General features: G+C 39.0%; 1 protein-coding gene across 1 annotated transcript; it reads right to left on the reverse strand.

Annotated features, from left to right (window-relative positions):
- Window positions 1–292: 292 nt before the first annotated feature.
- On the reverse strand, window positions 293–14,965 carry LOC144640137 (uncharacterized). Its single transcript, XM_078499346.1, has 5 exons — window positions 14,820–14,965; window positions 10,003–11,997; window positions 4,784–5,286; window positions 2,842–2,979; window positions 293–2,132 (listed from the first exon to the last, which is right to left on the reverse strand). The coding sequence occupies exons 2-5, from the start codon at window positions 11,867–11,869 to the stop codon at window positions 549–551; spliced, it is 4,092 nt and encodes a 1,363-aa protein (XP_078355472.1). The 5' UTR covers window positions 11,870–11,997; window positions 14,820–14,965; the 3' UTR covers window positions 293–548.
- Between the last annotated feature and the right edge of the window lie 1,044 nt (window positions 14,966–16,009).

Below are 16,009 nucleotides of genomic sequence, written 5' to 3' on the forward strand. Positions count from 1 at the left end.
CCTAGAATCTAGGACTGGAAATTATGTCCTCAGAGCCCTTCGTTTCCTCGTGCCAAGGCCCAGCCGGCTAAGAGAAACAAAAAGGCTATGGGGACGAGAATGTTATTACACCTCTCAGCGGTTTGACGTACAAACGAGGCGAAGGGTCATTCTGCATCGTTTTAAACCGGTTTTTACCCTTTCGCCTAGTTTGCATCGCAGGATCAACTGCAATGACAGCTATTGTAACCCTTATTTTTTATAGACCCCAACGTGATTTGAAAAATATTTTATTGAGAGTTGCTTCATCGATCATTACACAAGATCTTTTCAATTCACTATGTATTAGAAACTAAACTCAAGACAAAGAATAGAACCCTAATTCTTTGTAAGACTGATTAAGAATTTGAATTTTAACGAATGGATGCGAAAACAAAAGCTCAGTTAAAGTCTTTTTTCAAAAGCTATCTTCTTAAACAATCTAACGATCTTGTGTATGAAATGGGTAATTCTGCGCCTCTCGAATATATACAATATATTTATAATTATGGACTTTAAAAAAAATTGTATTATAGAATAACTTCCTCGATCTCGTCATCAACGTCATCTAACGCATTGTCTACTGCGCGGACATTTTGCTCTGCGCTTTTTCCAATGCTTTGCAGGCGTTTTCTTCGAGGCAGCAAGGAATCATCTTGAGGTTGTGTTAGGCTGGATCTTCCTGTTACGTTCACTTTGTTTTCCCACGGGTAAGCAGATTTGTCTTTATTGATAGAACTGTTCCCAAACAGAGGGTTTCCTGTTGGTTTGACCTCCTCGTTCGTGAAAAGATCATCTCCAAACAAAGAGGCGCCGTTGCCAGCAAAACCTCTGGCTCTGCGACCTCGTGCGGGGCTTGTCCTTCCACCGATATCCCCGTTTGGTTGACTTGAAGCAGTCTTGCTCGACGCAGCCCCAAATGAAGGGTTATAGTCCCCGAAGTTCACGCTATTTTGCTCTTTTTCTGAGGAAGTTTTCTTCCCTGCGCCGAAATCAAGACCACTGTTTTTGCGTGTTGTTTCCTTTTTAGCACCAAACGAAGGATTATAACCTCCGAAAGCCAAATCGTCCTTATCCTTGTTTTCTTTTTTAGCGGCAGCTCTCCTGCCAAGCGTAGGTTTATAAGACCCAAAACTTAGATCGTCAGACAGAGAGTCTTTAGTGTCTGGTTTAGGGGGATCGTTTTGTGCGAGCTCTTGTGACGCGTGTGCAGGGAGCCCATGATGAAGATTCTCCACAGTCTGTTTAAAATCGTACGAGTAACGGCTCTGTTTCGAGCTCGCGCTTAGCTTCTTTCTGCCGCCACTCGCATCAGAGAAGATATCGTCGTCAGAATGTCCCGCATTCGCCGAAGGTTTGGGTTGCTGGGGCTCGGTTTTTATTGGTTTATCACTCTGCAGAAAAATCGGAAGCTTTTTCGGTTTGTCTTCGGCAGGAGGAGCTACGGCTCCTCCTGTTTTTATAACACCGTTCGGCGGCTCGCTACTTCCATCAATTGCGCGCATGCGAGCCAACAACAAATCCTTCTTGCGCCGGATCTCTGCGTCTTCTTTAAGTCTTTTTTTCTCCTCTTCTTCTTCTCTTTGCTTCCTTAAGCGTTCTTGTTCTTCCCGTTGTTCCTTTAACAGTTCTTCCTCTTCGCGCTTTCTTCTTTCGTGCTCTTCCGCTCTCCTTCGTCCCTCCTCCTCCTCTTCTTTCCGTTTTCTTTCTTCCTCTTTCTCAATGCGCCGTCTCCGCTCCTCTTCCTCGTGTCTCCTCCGCTCTTCTGCCTCCCTTCTCAGCCTGTCTTCTTCATCCCTCCTATCATGTCTCACCGACTCGGGCACAGCGGGATGTTCCTGCCGAACGCCAGATGTTTCGGGTTTCTCTCCTTCATCTTTCCCTTCGTCCGTTAACACCGAGCCAGAATCACTCGCTGCATTTGTGAGGAACACGTTCGTTCTCTTCTCTTTTGCGTCTGGAACCTTTTCAATGTGAACTGCTGGAGCTGTGATGGCGGGTGCATGAGCTGCTCCACTGCCTGCTGGGAGAGCTGGTAAAGTTGTGCCTTTCTTCTTCTGCTTGGTAATATGATAATGGTAAATATTCTTCTCGTCCAATTCCTTTTCTTTATCCTGTTAAAAGTAAAAGAACAGAATTAACTTAAACCCACATACAACTATTTCAGATTTCTCTCACGTTTTATGAAAATTTTCAGTAGAGATCTTAAAATAAAAAGCAGAAAATCGGGAGCGCCCGAAATTTGAAGAACAGGGAGGAGAACTGTTGCAGAGTTTTCGGGGATTAAGGCAGAATCGGAAAATTGAATAGTGAAAATATTGAAAACTGGATAAACATTGTAAACGAATATTGAATATTTTTATTTTCGACTTAATACCAAAAATAATGAATAACTGTTACAGAGAAATGAATAATGACTACCGATCCGAAAATAGAGATTGAGCACTCGTTAATATTAAATGGCTACGAATAAATCTAGGCAAAGATTACGCATCCTGCTTTAACCCCGAATAAAGTCGAATGCAAACAAATCGCCAATTCTGTAAGAATATTTCGCCTCCGAGTAAAACTTCATATATGAAGAATATTTTGCTTTGGCCGTAAACACTGCGAGAAAATGCACCGGTAAACTTATATTTGTGCGCGAAACTGAACCTCGGAATTGCAGCATAACAACTAAGATTCCTGCTTAGTATCCTCTACGTTCAGGCAAAAAAGAAAAAAAAAAAACAGAAAGAGAGAAAGCTTCAGCTTGTGAAATAGTTGCGGAAAACCTTGCAAACCAATATAGAACTTATCAATTATACGAAAGTTTTTTTTTACCTTGAGTCGGTCACGAAGCGATCTGAAATCCTCCTGTACTCTTTTTAGCTCCTCTTTTGCTTGTCTATAGCGATCCTTCTGCTCTTTCATCTCTCGTTGTCTCGCTTTGTCCTTGAGCGTGATGGATTTTTCTAGATCCTAAAAAAAGCGTGAGAAAAAAACAGCTGGTTAAAACACTTCAATATGTATCTAGGTTATTAACCGAAGCGCGTGAAAGCTTTTCTTATTGAAACGTAAAATACATCTCCAGGAGGCTGGCAAGGTGTTTAAAGAGTTGCCATGACAACGCAAGAGAAAGGGTTATAAAAGTCATATTATTTTTTCAGTTTGTTCATTACTTTTGAAAGCTGCATGGCGTGGTTTCCTGAAAATTAATCGCATGCAGCTGAAAAACAAACGTAATACGATTTAATGAGCGAGCCATTGCGTTCCTTCTATTTTTGTCTTACATTTGTATGTTTTTTGCCATGCATGGCTATATTGAGACAAACATCAACCTAATTAATACGAGACATCGCAAAAATTTGGTATTTTTGTGTGCTTTTCTCTGATGCGCATTATGTAAAAAACATAATATTTTCCTAGTTAGCTTGCATTTTTCTATTTTCTCAAGTTTTTTTTTTTCATCGATCAACCGCCAGCAATGCAAGCTAAATGTCTGCAAAAATTATGATTTGTATGTTTTCTTAGTAAACCCCCACTTCTCTGTAACCTCTCTTAACATCTGTTCTTTATAAAAACTACCTTTACTGTCTTTCGGGTTCGGGGAAATCTGTGAATTTTGGCAAGATTTTTATTCTCTTGTGACTACACATGCACTGTACAGTGTATTAAAGGCCTGGTATGTATTCATTTGAAGTGCTCAGTTTAAGCATGTCAGAAATTCTTGTGAAAACTGAATCTTTTAACTTCCGCTGTATGAGAAGTACAAATTTTGACATTCAGTTTACTGGTACAGTTGAACGGTGGTCTGGACCCCACGAATCCTGATAATCAAGGTTCGACTGTAATTAACTATGAAATGTAAGGGACAGACCATTAGAAATTGCGGGGGGGGGGGGGTAAAAAATATTTGGTGCAGGTTTTTTTTTAAGTCCTACTTGTCTGCAGGAATTTTTTTCTCCTTTGCACAAATATTTTTTTAAGCCACAACCACTTGTAGGAAGTTTTTTAGCCAAGTTTCCCTTGCAGGATTTTTTTTTTTGCGAAAAGTCACCCCTCTCCGGTTATTTCTAATGGTCCGTCCCTAAAGTTGTGAAGATTGATACTTATATTTTACAGTATAGCACCCATAAATCAATTTTTTTTTTTTTTTATCAAAATCACTGTTGACCTGAATCCAGGCCAGTTGTTTGAAAGGTATTTCTACTCCCCCCATCCAGGGAGGAGTAGAAAATTTATACATCTAGTCCCTTGATGCTACTGAAACCAGGATAAGCTCCAGAGTGATACATTTAGGCCACTACGCTCTAACAAAGATTTACCTGCCTTAATTACCTTTACAATGTACTTATTTATCCTAACCAAGTTACACCCGCTTTCAGTGTTACGTGCATAGCGGCTTTCTGTCGACATCCATCTTTTGACGTGCTAAACAAACAACACGGATCGAAATCCACCAATCACAGCCCACTAGCATGACCTTCTGACCTTTTCGCACATTTGCATGAAACCAACAACGGTATGTATAGGTTTTGATTGGCTCATTTCAAACAGCACGTCGAAAGACGATGTCAAAAGATGATGTCGAAAGATGGATGTAGAAAGATAGCTATGCACGAAACACTGAAAGCGGGTGTAATACTTTTGATACCTTGCAAATAGAATTTAGTAACCAAAAAGGTATACATGTAGCTGAAACTAAAACTTTTGTATATACATGAACTGGCATGAAGCTATTTTACAGGCAAAGAAAACAAAACCAACAACTATGACCACTTACTGTTATCTTTTTGTCCTTTGCAGCCATTTCGTTTTCAAGGTTCTCTAACTTTTTCGCTAATGAAGCTCGTTCTTCCAGTTTTTTGTCCTCTGCTAGCTGACGATAGCTTGAAATTTTGTCCCGCAATTTCTGAATCTCACCATCCCGGTCTCGCGATTCCTTTTCTTTCTTGTGCAAAACCTCTTGATTTCTTCGTAGCCTTTCTTTTAGAGTGCGCATTTCAGCACTGTGTCTTTGGAGCAACATTGGCAAGCTTGCCTCCTCATGGTCAATTTTCTTAATTTGTTTCTCTTGTCGATGGCTCACTCTTTTCAAAGACTTGTTCTCATCCTTTAGTTCTTCAACTTCTTGTTGCAGTTCTTCCAAAATGTTGTGCATACGTGAAACTTTGTTTCTGTTTGCCGATAAAATGCGTCTCATCATGGAGCTCTCACCACCTGAGGTTTTGGTTGTCATCTTTGAACTGGCTGATTGACTTTTCTTGGTTTTATGTTTTGCAGGACCTGATGTGCAAATAGAACCACATTTTTATAAACAGTTGAACTTTAAACTGAGTCTGGGGCAGGGAGAGAGTTGTTATGTTTCTTTTGTTTGCATCCATGGCATCACAGAAATGCTGTTTCTCTCCCATCTTCATATAATACTCCCAGTCCTCCCAGTCCTGGCCTTGCCCCACCCCCTCTGCCTGAGTTTTACAAATGTGCAGGGACGGCGGGGCTTTAGCCCCCCACTTTTTCCGAAAAAATAAAGACTTACTAAGGGAAAAGTCTCTTAAGCCCCCCACTTAAAGTCACTAGTCAGCCCCCCCCCCCCCCCTAACCTGGAAAACTGCTCCGCCATCCCTGATGTGCCAGGCAGCAAGGCACGTGGGGAAAGGCATGCGAGGAGAGGCAGCAAGGCATTGGAAGCAGAAATCCCTACTCCAAATAAAAAACGCTAACCGCAAGCTACCTGAGCTATTAGAAGGCTAAGCAGAGTGCCGTTTAGGCTCACCAAAGTGCTATTCAGGCTAAACAAAATGGAGCACTTGGTGACAACCCCCTCCACCTCCCTAGACAGTACTACTCCAACTCCACTGTGAGGAAAGATTAACTCAAACATAGCTCTTTCTGTCTCACCACTTCTGTTAAACACCATTCAGGAACAAAAAAAAGAAATAGCCGCTGAATGATAAGTAACTTAAATAATTTTAACAGCTGTGTTATACAGCTGTCAGACTACATGAATACGAAGAAAATAAACTACATGTGTTCACACAGTTTGTCACTAAAAAAAAATGCTAGCTCAGCAGGGATAATACATGACTGTACTCTTATTCATCAGCTACCTGGCTTGTGCTAACAATTACTTCATGTAAGATTTTGAGTCATTAAGAGTTGATCACAGCAGGAAAATTTTCTTCACATGATGGTGCATAAATCATTATCTGCTAGGAGGTTTTCTTTAATTTTAAATGCAAGACATGAATGGTAAAATTTAAAAGAATTCTTATTACAGCAGTACGAAAACAAACTGGAAACAGCAACATATGCCTGGAGAGATCAAAGATCGCATTTTTTAATGAAGATAATATTATCTCAAAAATATGACCAAATATGTTGATTGATGCAATGAGTATAAGCTTACATGTGAACCGAAAGACTGAGATTTATCTTGAGGAAATAGAATAAAGCAGCATCGAATTTGTGCTGTTAGCCTGAGACAGGACAAACAAAGATTATATTAAAACTGTGCTGTCGCCTCGATGGACGCTAAGTGACTATAGGCTTAATTAATTATTTACATGAAGGTCTCTAATAACAGGAGACCAAACATGTTGTTAGGAGTAACTATGAATTTTGCAAAATAGACAACAAATCCTATTTTTCTACTACGCTAAAATTGCTCGATCTCTTTAACCAAAAGTACTTTTTCATCGGTTATAGTTAAGCCTGCATGCATGTGAAAACCATCAGTCTTATATCGAAATACATGTATTAAAGCCGAAAACCAATAGAATTATTAAATGCAGTTCTAACTGAACGAATGCTGATTTTCACCTCACTTTGAAAATAAATTTCGAAAGCTTAGGGGGATAAGATCTAAACCAAAAAGTAGTCGAAAACATGGTTACATGTTATGAGTAAGCTCATAGTATCTAATCAACTCCAATCGTACTTTGTACTCAATTCAAAGTTAATATTAGCTAATATTCACGCGACGAAAAAGTCAAACGGAAATTTACCTCTGGTTGTCCCGTAAGCACTTCTGTACGAAGCAAACGAATCTCGCCTTGAAGAGGCCTTCTTGGAACGAGATCGGTGTTTTGGTGGCGATTCTGTCGGGGATCTCGATGTCGATCGAACTCGCTCTGACGTTCGAGATTCACGTCTCGGGGAAAATCTTCGAGTACTGGGTTCTTTCGAGGGGCTCGGGCTGTCGAAATCATCATCATAGCTGTCGTAGTCGTCAGAGTATCTGCCGGACATTTCACGATTTTTCTGTAGTTTTTCCCTGGCAAGCAGGCTTTCCTTCCTTGTCACAGAAATTACTGAAGTTTTCTTCGATGTCAGTCGGTCCAACGCCGTGAAATCTGTCTCATTATCGTAGGACGAATTCAAACCGATGTTAGACAATAACGGAGGATTTTCAAATTCTAGAGTCATAACAGGACTCTAGGTCTGCTAGGAAAGTAATTTTTTGTTGAATATTTGACCGCACAACCGAAATCTTGCGAAAAAATCACTGTCTGTTGTTAGCACTACTCAAATATGGCGGCGATCGAATGTTATGTTGTGCGTGACGTCACGTTGCCAAAACACCTTGTAGTCACGGAAACCGGAAAATCGCCCCCAGATCACCGCGGAATTTGAAATTTTTCAGGAGCTTTTTAAAAGTTTTCACAGATTGGCATTTTTTGGTATTTTTAACTTTTGCAAAGAATGAAAATCTTTAATATTGAAAGTCTATTTCAATATGAAATAACAACATTTTCGTTTTTATTTGAATCACAGTCAAACTCCGTAAGGCCATCTCAATAAAATGTTTCGTTTCCCATCGCCCGACCGACCCAGTTTTTTCGAAATGTAAAAAAAAATCCAGTTTCACTAGTCAAAGAGGCAAGTGTTTTAATTTACAAACACACGATCATGTTTTATTAACAACAATTGGTCTGATGTGATGTCCTTGTCTTTAATTATCATCGATTCTAAGTTTTTCAAAGGCTGTCTCGTGTCTCAGCGAGATCGACTGAAACAAAATCTTTCGGTTCTGCACCTCCTGACTTCATAAATGTACCCAGACCCCTTAAAGTGTTCATTCTTTTTTTTTTTTGGCCCGACCGACCGCCCCACCAGTACAAGAGACGGGGCGATGGGAAACGAAACATTTAATTGGGATGGCCTAAGTGTTGATCTGGGCATAACGTCTGACGTCTTGTTTAACAAGCTTCTGTTAAGTTTGATACATTACCCCCCAAGTTGTCGCAATCATGTTCGCTCTTAGCTCAACCATATTCTAAAGTAAAGTCGAAAGGGGGCGCGAATCATGAAAAAATGCAAACATCGGACACGATTTCGCAGGATAATTGTTAATTATTTTCAGCTCCCCAGTAGAGGTTGAGACCTCAATTTGTCTAATGTATATGCCCACAATTAGCATCCGTCTGTCCGTCGACCATTCTAGAATCCACCTTAATTCGTAGAGTTTAAAACCAACGAAACAAATAACTATATATATAATTGTGGTTACAAGGTCTTACAAGTGTTAAATACGGATAATTGCCAAATTAAATTAATCTTATGCTGTTTGGTCAATACATGAAAAAATAAAAATAAATGCTAGAAAAGACCCGAAAAAGTTTTGACTATAAGAACATTTCAGAACGGTATTGTACCTTATTGTTACTTATTTTCGCGGGACTTAATCTTCGCGATTTTAAAGACCCGCGAAAATTAATTTTAAACGTTTTCCATTGTATTTTTTACGTTTTAAAATTAAGTTTACGCAGACTTTCTGAGCGCAGACTTGCGTATTTTTTTTCTTTATTAATCTGTGCCGATAACCCTGATAACTATTCTCTTAGTGAGCTCACTAAACTATTATCACTATTATCTGTACTTTTAATAGGCTTTCGTAAAATAGTCTTCGAATTATTTAAAACATATTTGTAAACATCCACCATGTAATTAGTGTTTAAAGATTTACATGTACGTTTTTACCACCAAAAATTATATTTGCATGTGACCAGAAAATGAGACTTAACAGAATTTTAGCGAACACGACTCAGCGAGCACACTTCCGTCAACGAAAAACCACTTTTATGTTCCTTTCAAGAACATTATTGTTTTCAATGGATGAATCGTCGAAGAAGACATACCAGGAATTGCTTCGAAGAAAAATGAAAACTTTATCCTAACAAATATAACAAATCCCTCTAAATCAAATACCATTCCCGTACAAAATACATCTAAAAACAAATACCATTCCCAAATACAAAATACAACTAGGTAGAGCAGTTTTCAATTGAGTTTCGTAAAACCAAAACCAAAGTAATTACTCTAGCCAATCACAAAGAACACAGACAATCCAGTAAACTAATCAAAACTCTAAGAAAATACATGAAGCTGGCACGAAGCGCGGGAAACGTGCGCGAGCGCGTCATGATTGGTTTTGGTTTTACTTCTGATGGGCTGAGAAAGTGGCGCGAGGGTTTTAAACCAATCACAAAGCATCGTACAGTGGAACCCCGATATAACGATCTTCGATATAACGATATTCCCGATATAACGATGAATATGTTATGTCCCGGCAATGGTAAAATGTATGGGATGGAACCCCGATACAGTGGAACCCCGATATAACGATATGCCAAGGGGGCAGTGAAATTATATCGTTATATCGTGGAATCGTTATATCGGGGTTCCGTCCCATGCATTTTACTATTGCCGGGACATAACATATTCATTGTTATATCGGGAATATCGTTATATCGAAGATCGTTATATCGGGGTTCCACTGTATAACGATTCCTCGATATAACGATATAATTTTACTGCCCCCTTGGCATATCGTTATATCGGGGTTCCACTGTAATGCAAAACCAATGCAAACGCAAATTACTTTCGACACTCAAGTGAAAACCGCTCTATATAATAAAGGATGGGTAACCGTAAGTACTTATTTCAGCTTTGCAGCATTTTAAATTTCATTTATCAAATCAAATATGATGCCCCACTTACCGGGTCGACGATGTGGCAGTGAAGGAAGTTGCACCTTCTTTCCTTGAATAACAGGTGGGTAATTGACAGCTGTCACTTGCTCAACAAGGGATGTCTGCCTAGAGCGTTGGCTTACCGACATGGAGCTGCGTGTGGACTGGGTCGTACTGGCAGGCCTCGGACTTGAAGTCGAGGCCCGTTCAGTTTCCACAGCGCTCCATCGACTGCTAGCTCTGTCGCTATGCTCGCTTTCTGGTGGCTTCGGGCTGGGTTGTTCTTCGCCTCTGCTCTCCGTACGACTTCCGAAAAAGGCAGAATCGCTGGTGACTATTTTTGTGGTGTTTTCAATGTTTGCGTTGTCAAATGAAACCTGTTTTACAGGTTTTCGCTTTCTACGGACGATTTTCTTTTGTTGTTTATTTGCTGTGTCAGAGTTGTCACTACTTATCGAGCTCTGTCTTGCCAACTGCCGTCTTATAGCATGAATTTTATCAGTTTTCTTTAATGTCTTTTTTGAAGCAGGCCGTTTTTTTAATTCGTCTACTCTCGATGTTTTTGTCTTTACCCCGTTAGGCTTATTAGCGTTACGTATTTTCCTGGTTTTTAATCGCTTGCCAGCCTTGGCTTTCGTCGGGGGAGCAGCAACTTCTGTCACGCCTTCCGCGTTACTAGTGACGTAATCGTGCCCAAATCCTGCCCAGTTTTTAATTGACACATCAGACTTTCCGTTGTTCGACGAAGTAGACAATTTATTCCGTGAGCTGCTTCCTTGCCGGCTTTCTTGTCTGCGATCAAATATCGTGCTTTCTACATCATCGAACTCGCTTACTACCACGGTCTTGGGCGTTGCGGATCTACCACTGACCTGCCTACTACCGGGAGAGGTGTAACCACCTTCTGTTATAGGGGGTTGTTCTTCTTCTAACGATACCTCCTCTTCTACTTTTGCTTCATCTCCTTCTGTTATTTCTTGGGCAGCAGCCTCAATGTCCTCTCGCTGCTGCTCATCCTCGTCGTTGCCTTGACCAGGGCTCACTTCGGTTGGCTCATCAGCAGAACTGTTCGGTGATTCTAGACTCGCTTCTCTGTCATCGTAAAGCGTTGGGATGCTACTCACACTTGCATTCAAGCTGCTTGAGTAATGAGTCAGTTCGTCTTCGCTTCTCATGCCTTCTTCTACCTCCTCTTCATCTTCCTCATCGTCCTCGTCGTCATCATCATCATCATCGTCATCGTCATCATCATCATCATCATCACTCGCAGGAGATGACGATCGAGTCGAGGCAGCTGTATCGTTTGGATCTACATTCTCTTCTCTATCGCTCCTATTTGCTTTAGTTGGAACGACAACGTCGCTGTCGCTTTCAAGCGAGCTCGAGGAGGATCCATCCGAATCTTCCTCGATTCCACTACGTTCTTTTTCCGATTCGTTATTGTTTTCGCTGTCGTAGCCTCCCCCGCCCTGCTCCTGATTAGAAGGTTCAGTGGCTTTCTCTTCTTCTGACAATTCTTCCTTTTCATTAGAAAGTGGTTTGCTACCGGCTCTCGAATTCGTTTCTGCACGCGTGGTGGTAGAGTCCGGTAGGGGATTTGTTTCTGTATGTTCATTCATATTTTGTAACGCAACAGTCGTCGTTGAGTCGTTTGGTAATTCCACCGGTGGAAATGTTTCCTTTTCATCACCTCTCTGTTCATCGAGGGATGCTTTTAACGTTTCGTCGCTCACAAACTCAATACTCTCTCCGTCGCCCGCGGAACGAAGGCTCTTTCCGCTTTTTGATCTTCGTCCTGCAGTCTTTTTCAAAAGAATGTGCTTGACCGTCGTTTCTTTTTGATGCTTCTTAAGATTCTCTTCTGTGAGAGGAGCAAGATGAGCTTGAGTCAGCATTATTCACTCTACTGTCTGTTTTACAAAGAGAATTCTCGCCTTTGAATTATTGTTCATCTTCTACACTTCTTCTTTATGGCATCTTATTGTCACTTGAGACTCGATTACTATTGGCTGCATTCACGGTCCTGTAAAATAGGTGAATAGAGGACAATCATACAGATTATATATTTTTTCTAAAACAAGCTCTAAACTTGCACCCTATATTAGGAGACAGTTGTAGCAATCGTGAGAAGTTAAGGAACGTTAGCTAAACGTGCGCGCGCTTTATCACACTAATTGTTACAGACATTTCTGACGAAAATAATCAACTGAAAATGTGCGCGTGCCACATAACGCTTTCGAAAATATAATATTTTTTTTGAGTGATCACTTTTTCTTTGCTCCTGGTATTTTTTTTTTGCAGGATTATTCACCTTTAGCAAGAAAGTAATCGCTAGCCAAATACTACAATTCCTGAGAAGCGTGGAAAAATAGCAGATGTCTAATTTCAACTCTCTGCGTTGCTAGGGTTATGCAATATTCTGTCTGTAATTTGTTAGGTTAGGGTTGATAATGTTTTTTGTCCCATAAACGCACAATGTATACTAATAGATACAGTAAAACCCGCGTATAAAAACACCTATTTTGGTGGTTCAGGCTGATTTGGTTCTTATATAAAGGGTTATAATCTGCAAAATCAGCCTGTAAGCCGTTCTTAAGTGTTTTTAAAAAAAAGTTTCTTAAAATAAGGAACATACTAGGCTAACAATAGATGAAATCAATATATATGCACACAATTGTATTTTAATTTTAATAAAATTGATAAATCAAGGCAATACTGTACTGTAATTGGGGTGGAACTATTATGTGTGCAATGAAAAGTAGTGTTGATCTTTGATATTTTTTCCATATAAGAACAACTTTCATTTTTCAGGCTGAATGTGTTCTTATATAAATGGTACTTTATTTCCTAAAATCAGGCCTGGGTGTTCTTAATCCATTTGTTCATATACGCGGGTTTTTACTGTACTAGGGATATTATAAGCAAGGAAATTAATTCAATTAAATACGATTTAAGAAAGCTAGAAAATGATTTTTTTCAGTTTTTTTCATTTTTTTCTTTGCTCGCTCAATGCGACGAAGATCACCCTTTTTTGAAATAAATTTTATTGAAATTAAAAACACTCGTGGAAATTTTGTTAATCAAGGCGTGCCAAATTGGAATACATTTTTACTGTAGGGAAGACTAGCATATGAAAAAGTACTGTTGTATGTTTTGGAGCATTTTAAGAACATTGATTTCCTGAAAGCTGGTTTTCTTTAATAATGCACGATACTCTTTTGTTTGACTGCACTTTGATGAACTTTCACCATAATGTCAATTAAGTTTCGCTTTTATTTAAATGTGACTTAATTTTCCCACAATTGCATCCGAAATATAAACATTTAAATCCTGCCGGAAAAATTTCTTTCATCATAAAAATAAACAAATATCAGTCGCAAGGCCTATGAAAATAAACTAGGTAAAGTTAAATAACGAAAAGGTGTTATAAACTTCGCTATTGAAAGTCTACGAAGGTACAAATGGTGAAATTCAACCTGAATTTAACCAAACTAGTACTGAGTAGCGTTCGGCAAAAGTTTGTTTATAACTATACTATACAAATGTGGTCTATCGAAAACCACAGAATGAGTGAATTGCTAGTTGAATGGTGGCTTTCCACAAAACATAACAGAAGTACGCATTTAGGTGCAAGCGAGTGTCGACGATTTTTTAACTGCATAACCGATATTTTTGAGCTTGAAATAGAAATTAAGTGATCCCCTCAGGGAAAATCGAATTAGCCTTTGTCGTACCTTTTGAGAATTTCCTGCTGCGCCAACTTTATTTCTAAGTTCTATGATAGCAAACAAACTTGTTTCCGTCGATTTGTTATGCAGTAACTTAGTTGTATCAAAACAATTCGTTGAAACCTAAAAACTGGTGGAATTTCTTTTCTTTTTCCGTAGTCAGTTTTCAACGAATTTGCGTGTTTGTAATTCGGTCAACATGCACACACTTTTGGCTCGGAAACATGCTGGAAATCTTTCTTTTTAACCGTACTTTTTGTTACTATTTAACCGTAACTTTTGCTAATACGTATTCTCCGCTAAAAGCGTGTGTATTGACCGAATTGCAAACACCGGCAAACAAAGTTTTGGCTTTAGTAAAGCCAAACCAGCGTACTGCAGAATTGCAGAATTGGGTGTTTAGAAGAAACACTTCAAAAAGCAGTATTTCGCTCGTATCTATCTTGTTGTCGAGCAAAATGTTAAAAGCTGTTTTTTCTTATTTTTTTTTTCTGCGTTATTATCGCCTTTGCAAAAAGGAAGACATAGAATTTATGAAGTGAGAAAAATAACTCGTATAACAAGGGACAGAGCGCATGTTTTCTTGATAATAAAGAACATTATAAGAGTAAAAACTGCAGGAGCTAGCGACATTCCAATTTATATTTCAACTATAGATGAGTTTCTAGTCATTATATAGTATCTTTTCGTTTACGATTTAGTAATATCACCATTAGAAAAAGGAAATTAATATGCTTTATAGTTTAACGCTTTTGGTCTCGACATATCCAAAAGCATTTTTACGTCTAAAGACACGGATTCAATAAGTCAGTTATTGCTCTCAGGACCGAATATAAACCACATTGGCCGGCATCAACCGCTTTAAATCAACTGTGGTGTAAACCAATAGCTTTGTTTGCCGAATGTAATACCGCAAAACCTATCGGAAGATATGATCCACAATCTATCGAGATAAAATCGGCGAGATTTTTTAGTAAGCCTGCAAAATGTTGCTCCGACAAAGTTGCTTAAATTATACAAGAAAAACAGAGAAAAAACTCATTTACGAGCTAAGCAGATATTCCATCGAAATTATGCATTATCTCGTAAATATCCTAAACACGATTACATTCCATACCTTTAATCCAAGGAACTATCGATTTCAAGCGATTCTTCCGAACTTGAACCTTTCTTCGCTGGTTGGGATTTAACACCGGGGACCAGACTTGAAGCCGACTTCGATTCTGACAGATTTTTGCAGAAAAAAATATAATTATGTACGTATTGATAGTCCGAGCTTAAATATGCACACGCCGAGTTTCTCTGAGTTTCCACGGTATCCAACAAAACATCAGACAGCGAAGAAATGCGCAAAGCCTGTTAGTCGCGGATCGCTATTGGTCAACTACCACGTGCCAATCAGCCAACGAACGGCCATTCTCATCATCTCAAACATAGCTCATGTATGGCTTCCTTCAACAATCTTTTTCGATGTGTCTTGCTGTTACGAGCTCCGTATGGTTTCTGGCTTTCTAGCAGAAATAAAATAAAGTCTATTCTTAGGTTCAAAGCATCTGGTTTGTTATCAATAAACATGGTGTTAAATTTTCTTGATGTAAACACGAAAGTTAATTAGTGCAACTCACGTTCTGACAAAATAGACTGGCAAAAAAGGCTTTTTCGAAAATTCCGCAAAAAAGGCAAAATGAATTTGTAAATGAAGACGATTCCGCAAGATTAAAGTGGTATCAATGAATGATATAAGCACAAAAATGGATAAGATAACTGTTTAAACACATTATTAATAATTGACAACATTGCTGACTAAGATGACTTAATTTAGCGCACGGCATGAATCTCATTTAGAACGGATGAAGATTTTTGTAATGAATAAACGATTGAACAGCGAAATCATTACTAGTGTAAATTTAGTGAGTGCAATCAGGAAAAGTAGTTTTTTTTTTTATGAGCATTACAAATGAAAAACTAAACATCTAGTTTACCGCATTCTTTCAAGACATCGAATTTCTATTTACGCAGTTCAAGAGGGTAAAAAGTTTTCTGTGAATGTTATGTTTACCGATCAACTTTAAATTTCTCTTTACGATAGCAAAAGACTGCCAAGCGACTCGTGATGGGAATAAAGGAAATAATCAACTGAATGATAATGTTCTGTAGTTATGCCATGAATTACATCGCCCTTGAGAAATGTGACTGTGTTTAGAACTGTGTTAGTGACGCAGCGCTTTTTAATGGCTATTATAAATGCTAAAAACATGGCAGATTTAACGGCTATTATAAATGCTAAAAACATGGTAAATTTAACGG

Source organism: Oculina patagonica, unplaced genomic scaffold (assembly GCF_052425735.1).
Source record: "Oculina patagonica isolate OP01 unplaced genomic scaffold, crgOcupat unplaced2, whole genome shotgun sequence".
Taxonomy (NCBI): Eukaryota; Metazoa; Cnidaria; class Anthozoa; order Scleractinia; family Oculinidae; genus Oculina; species Oculina patagonica.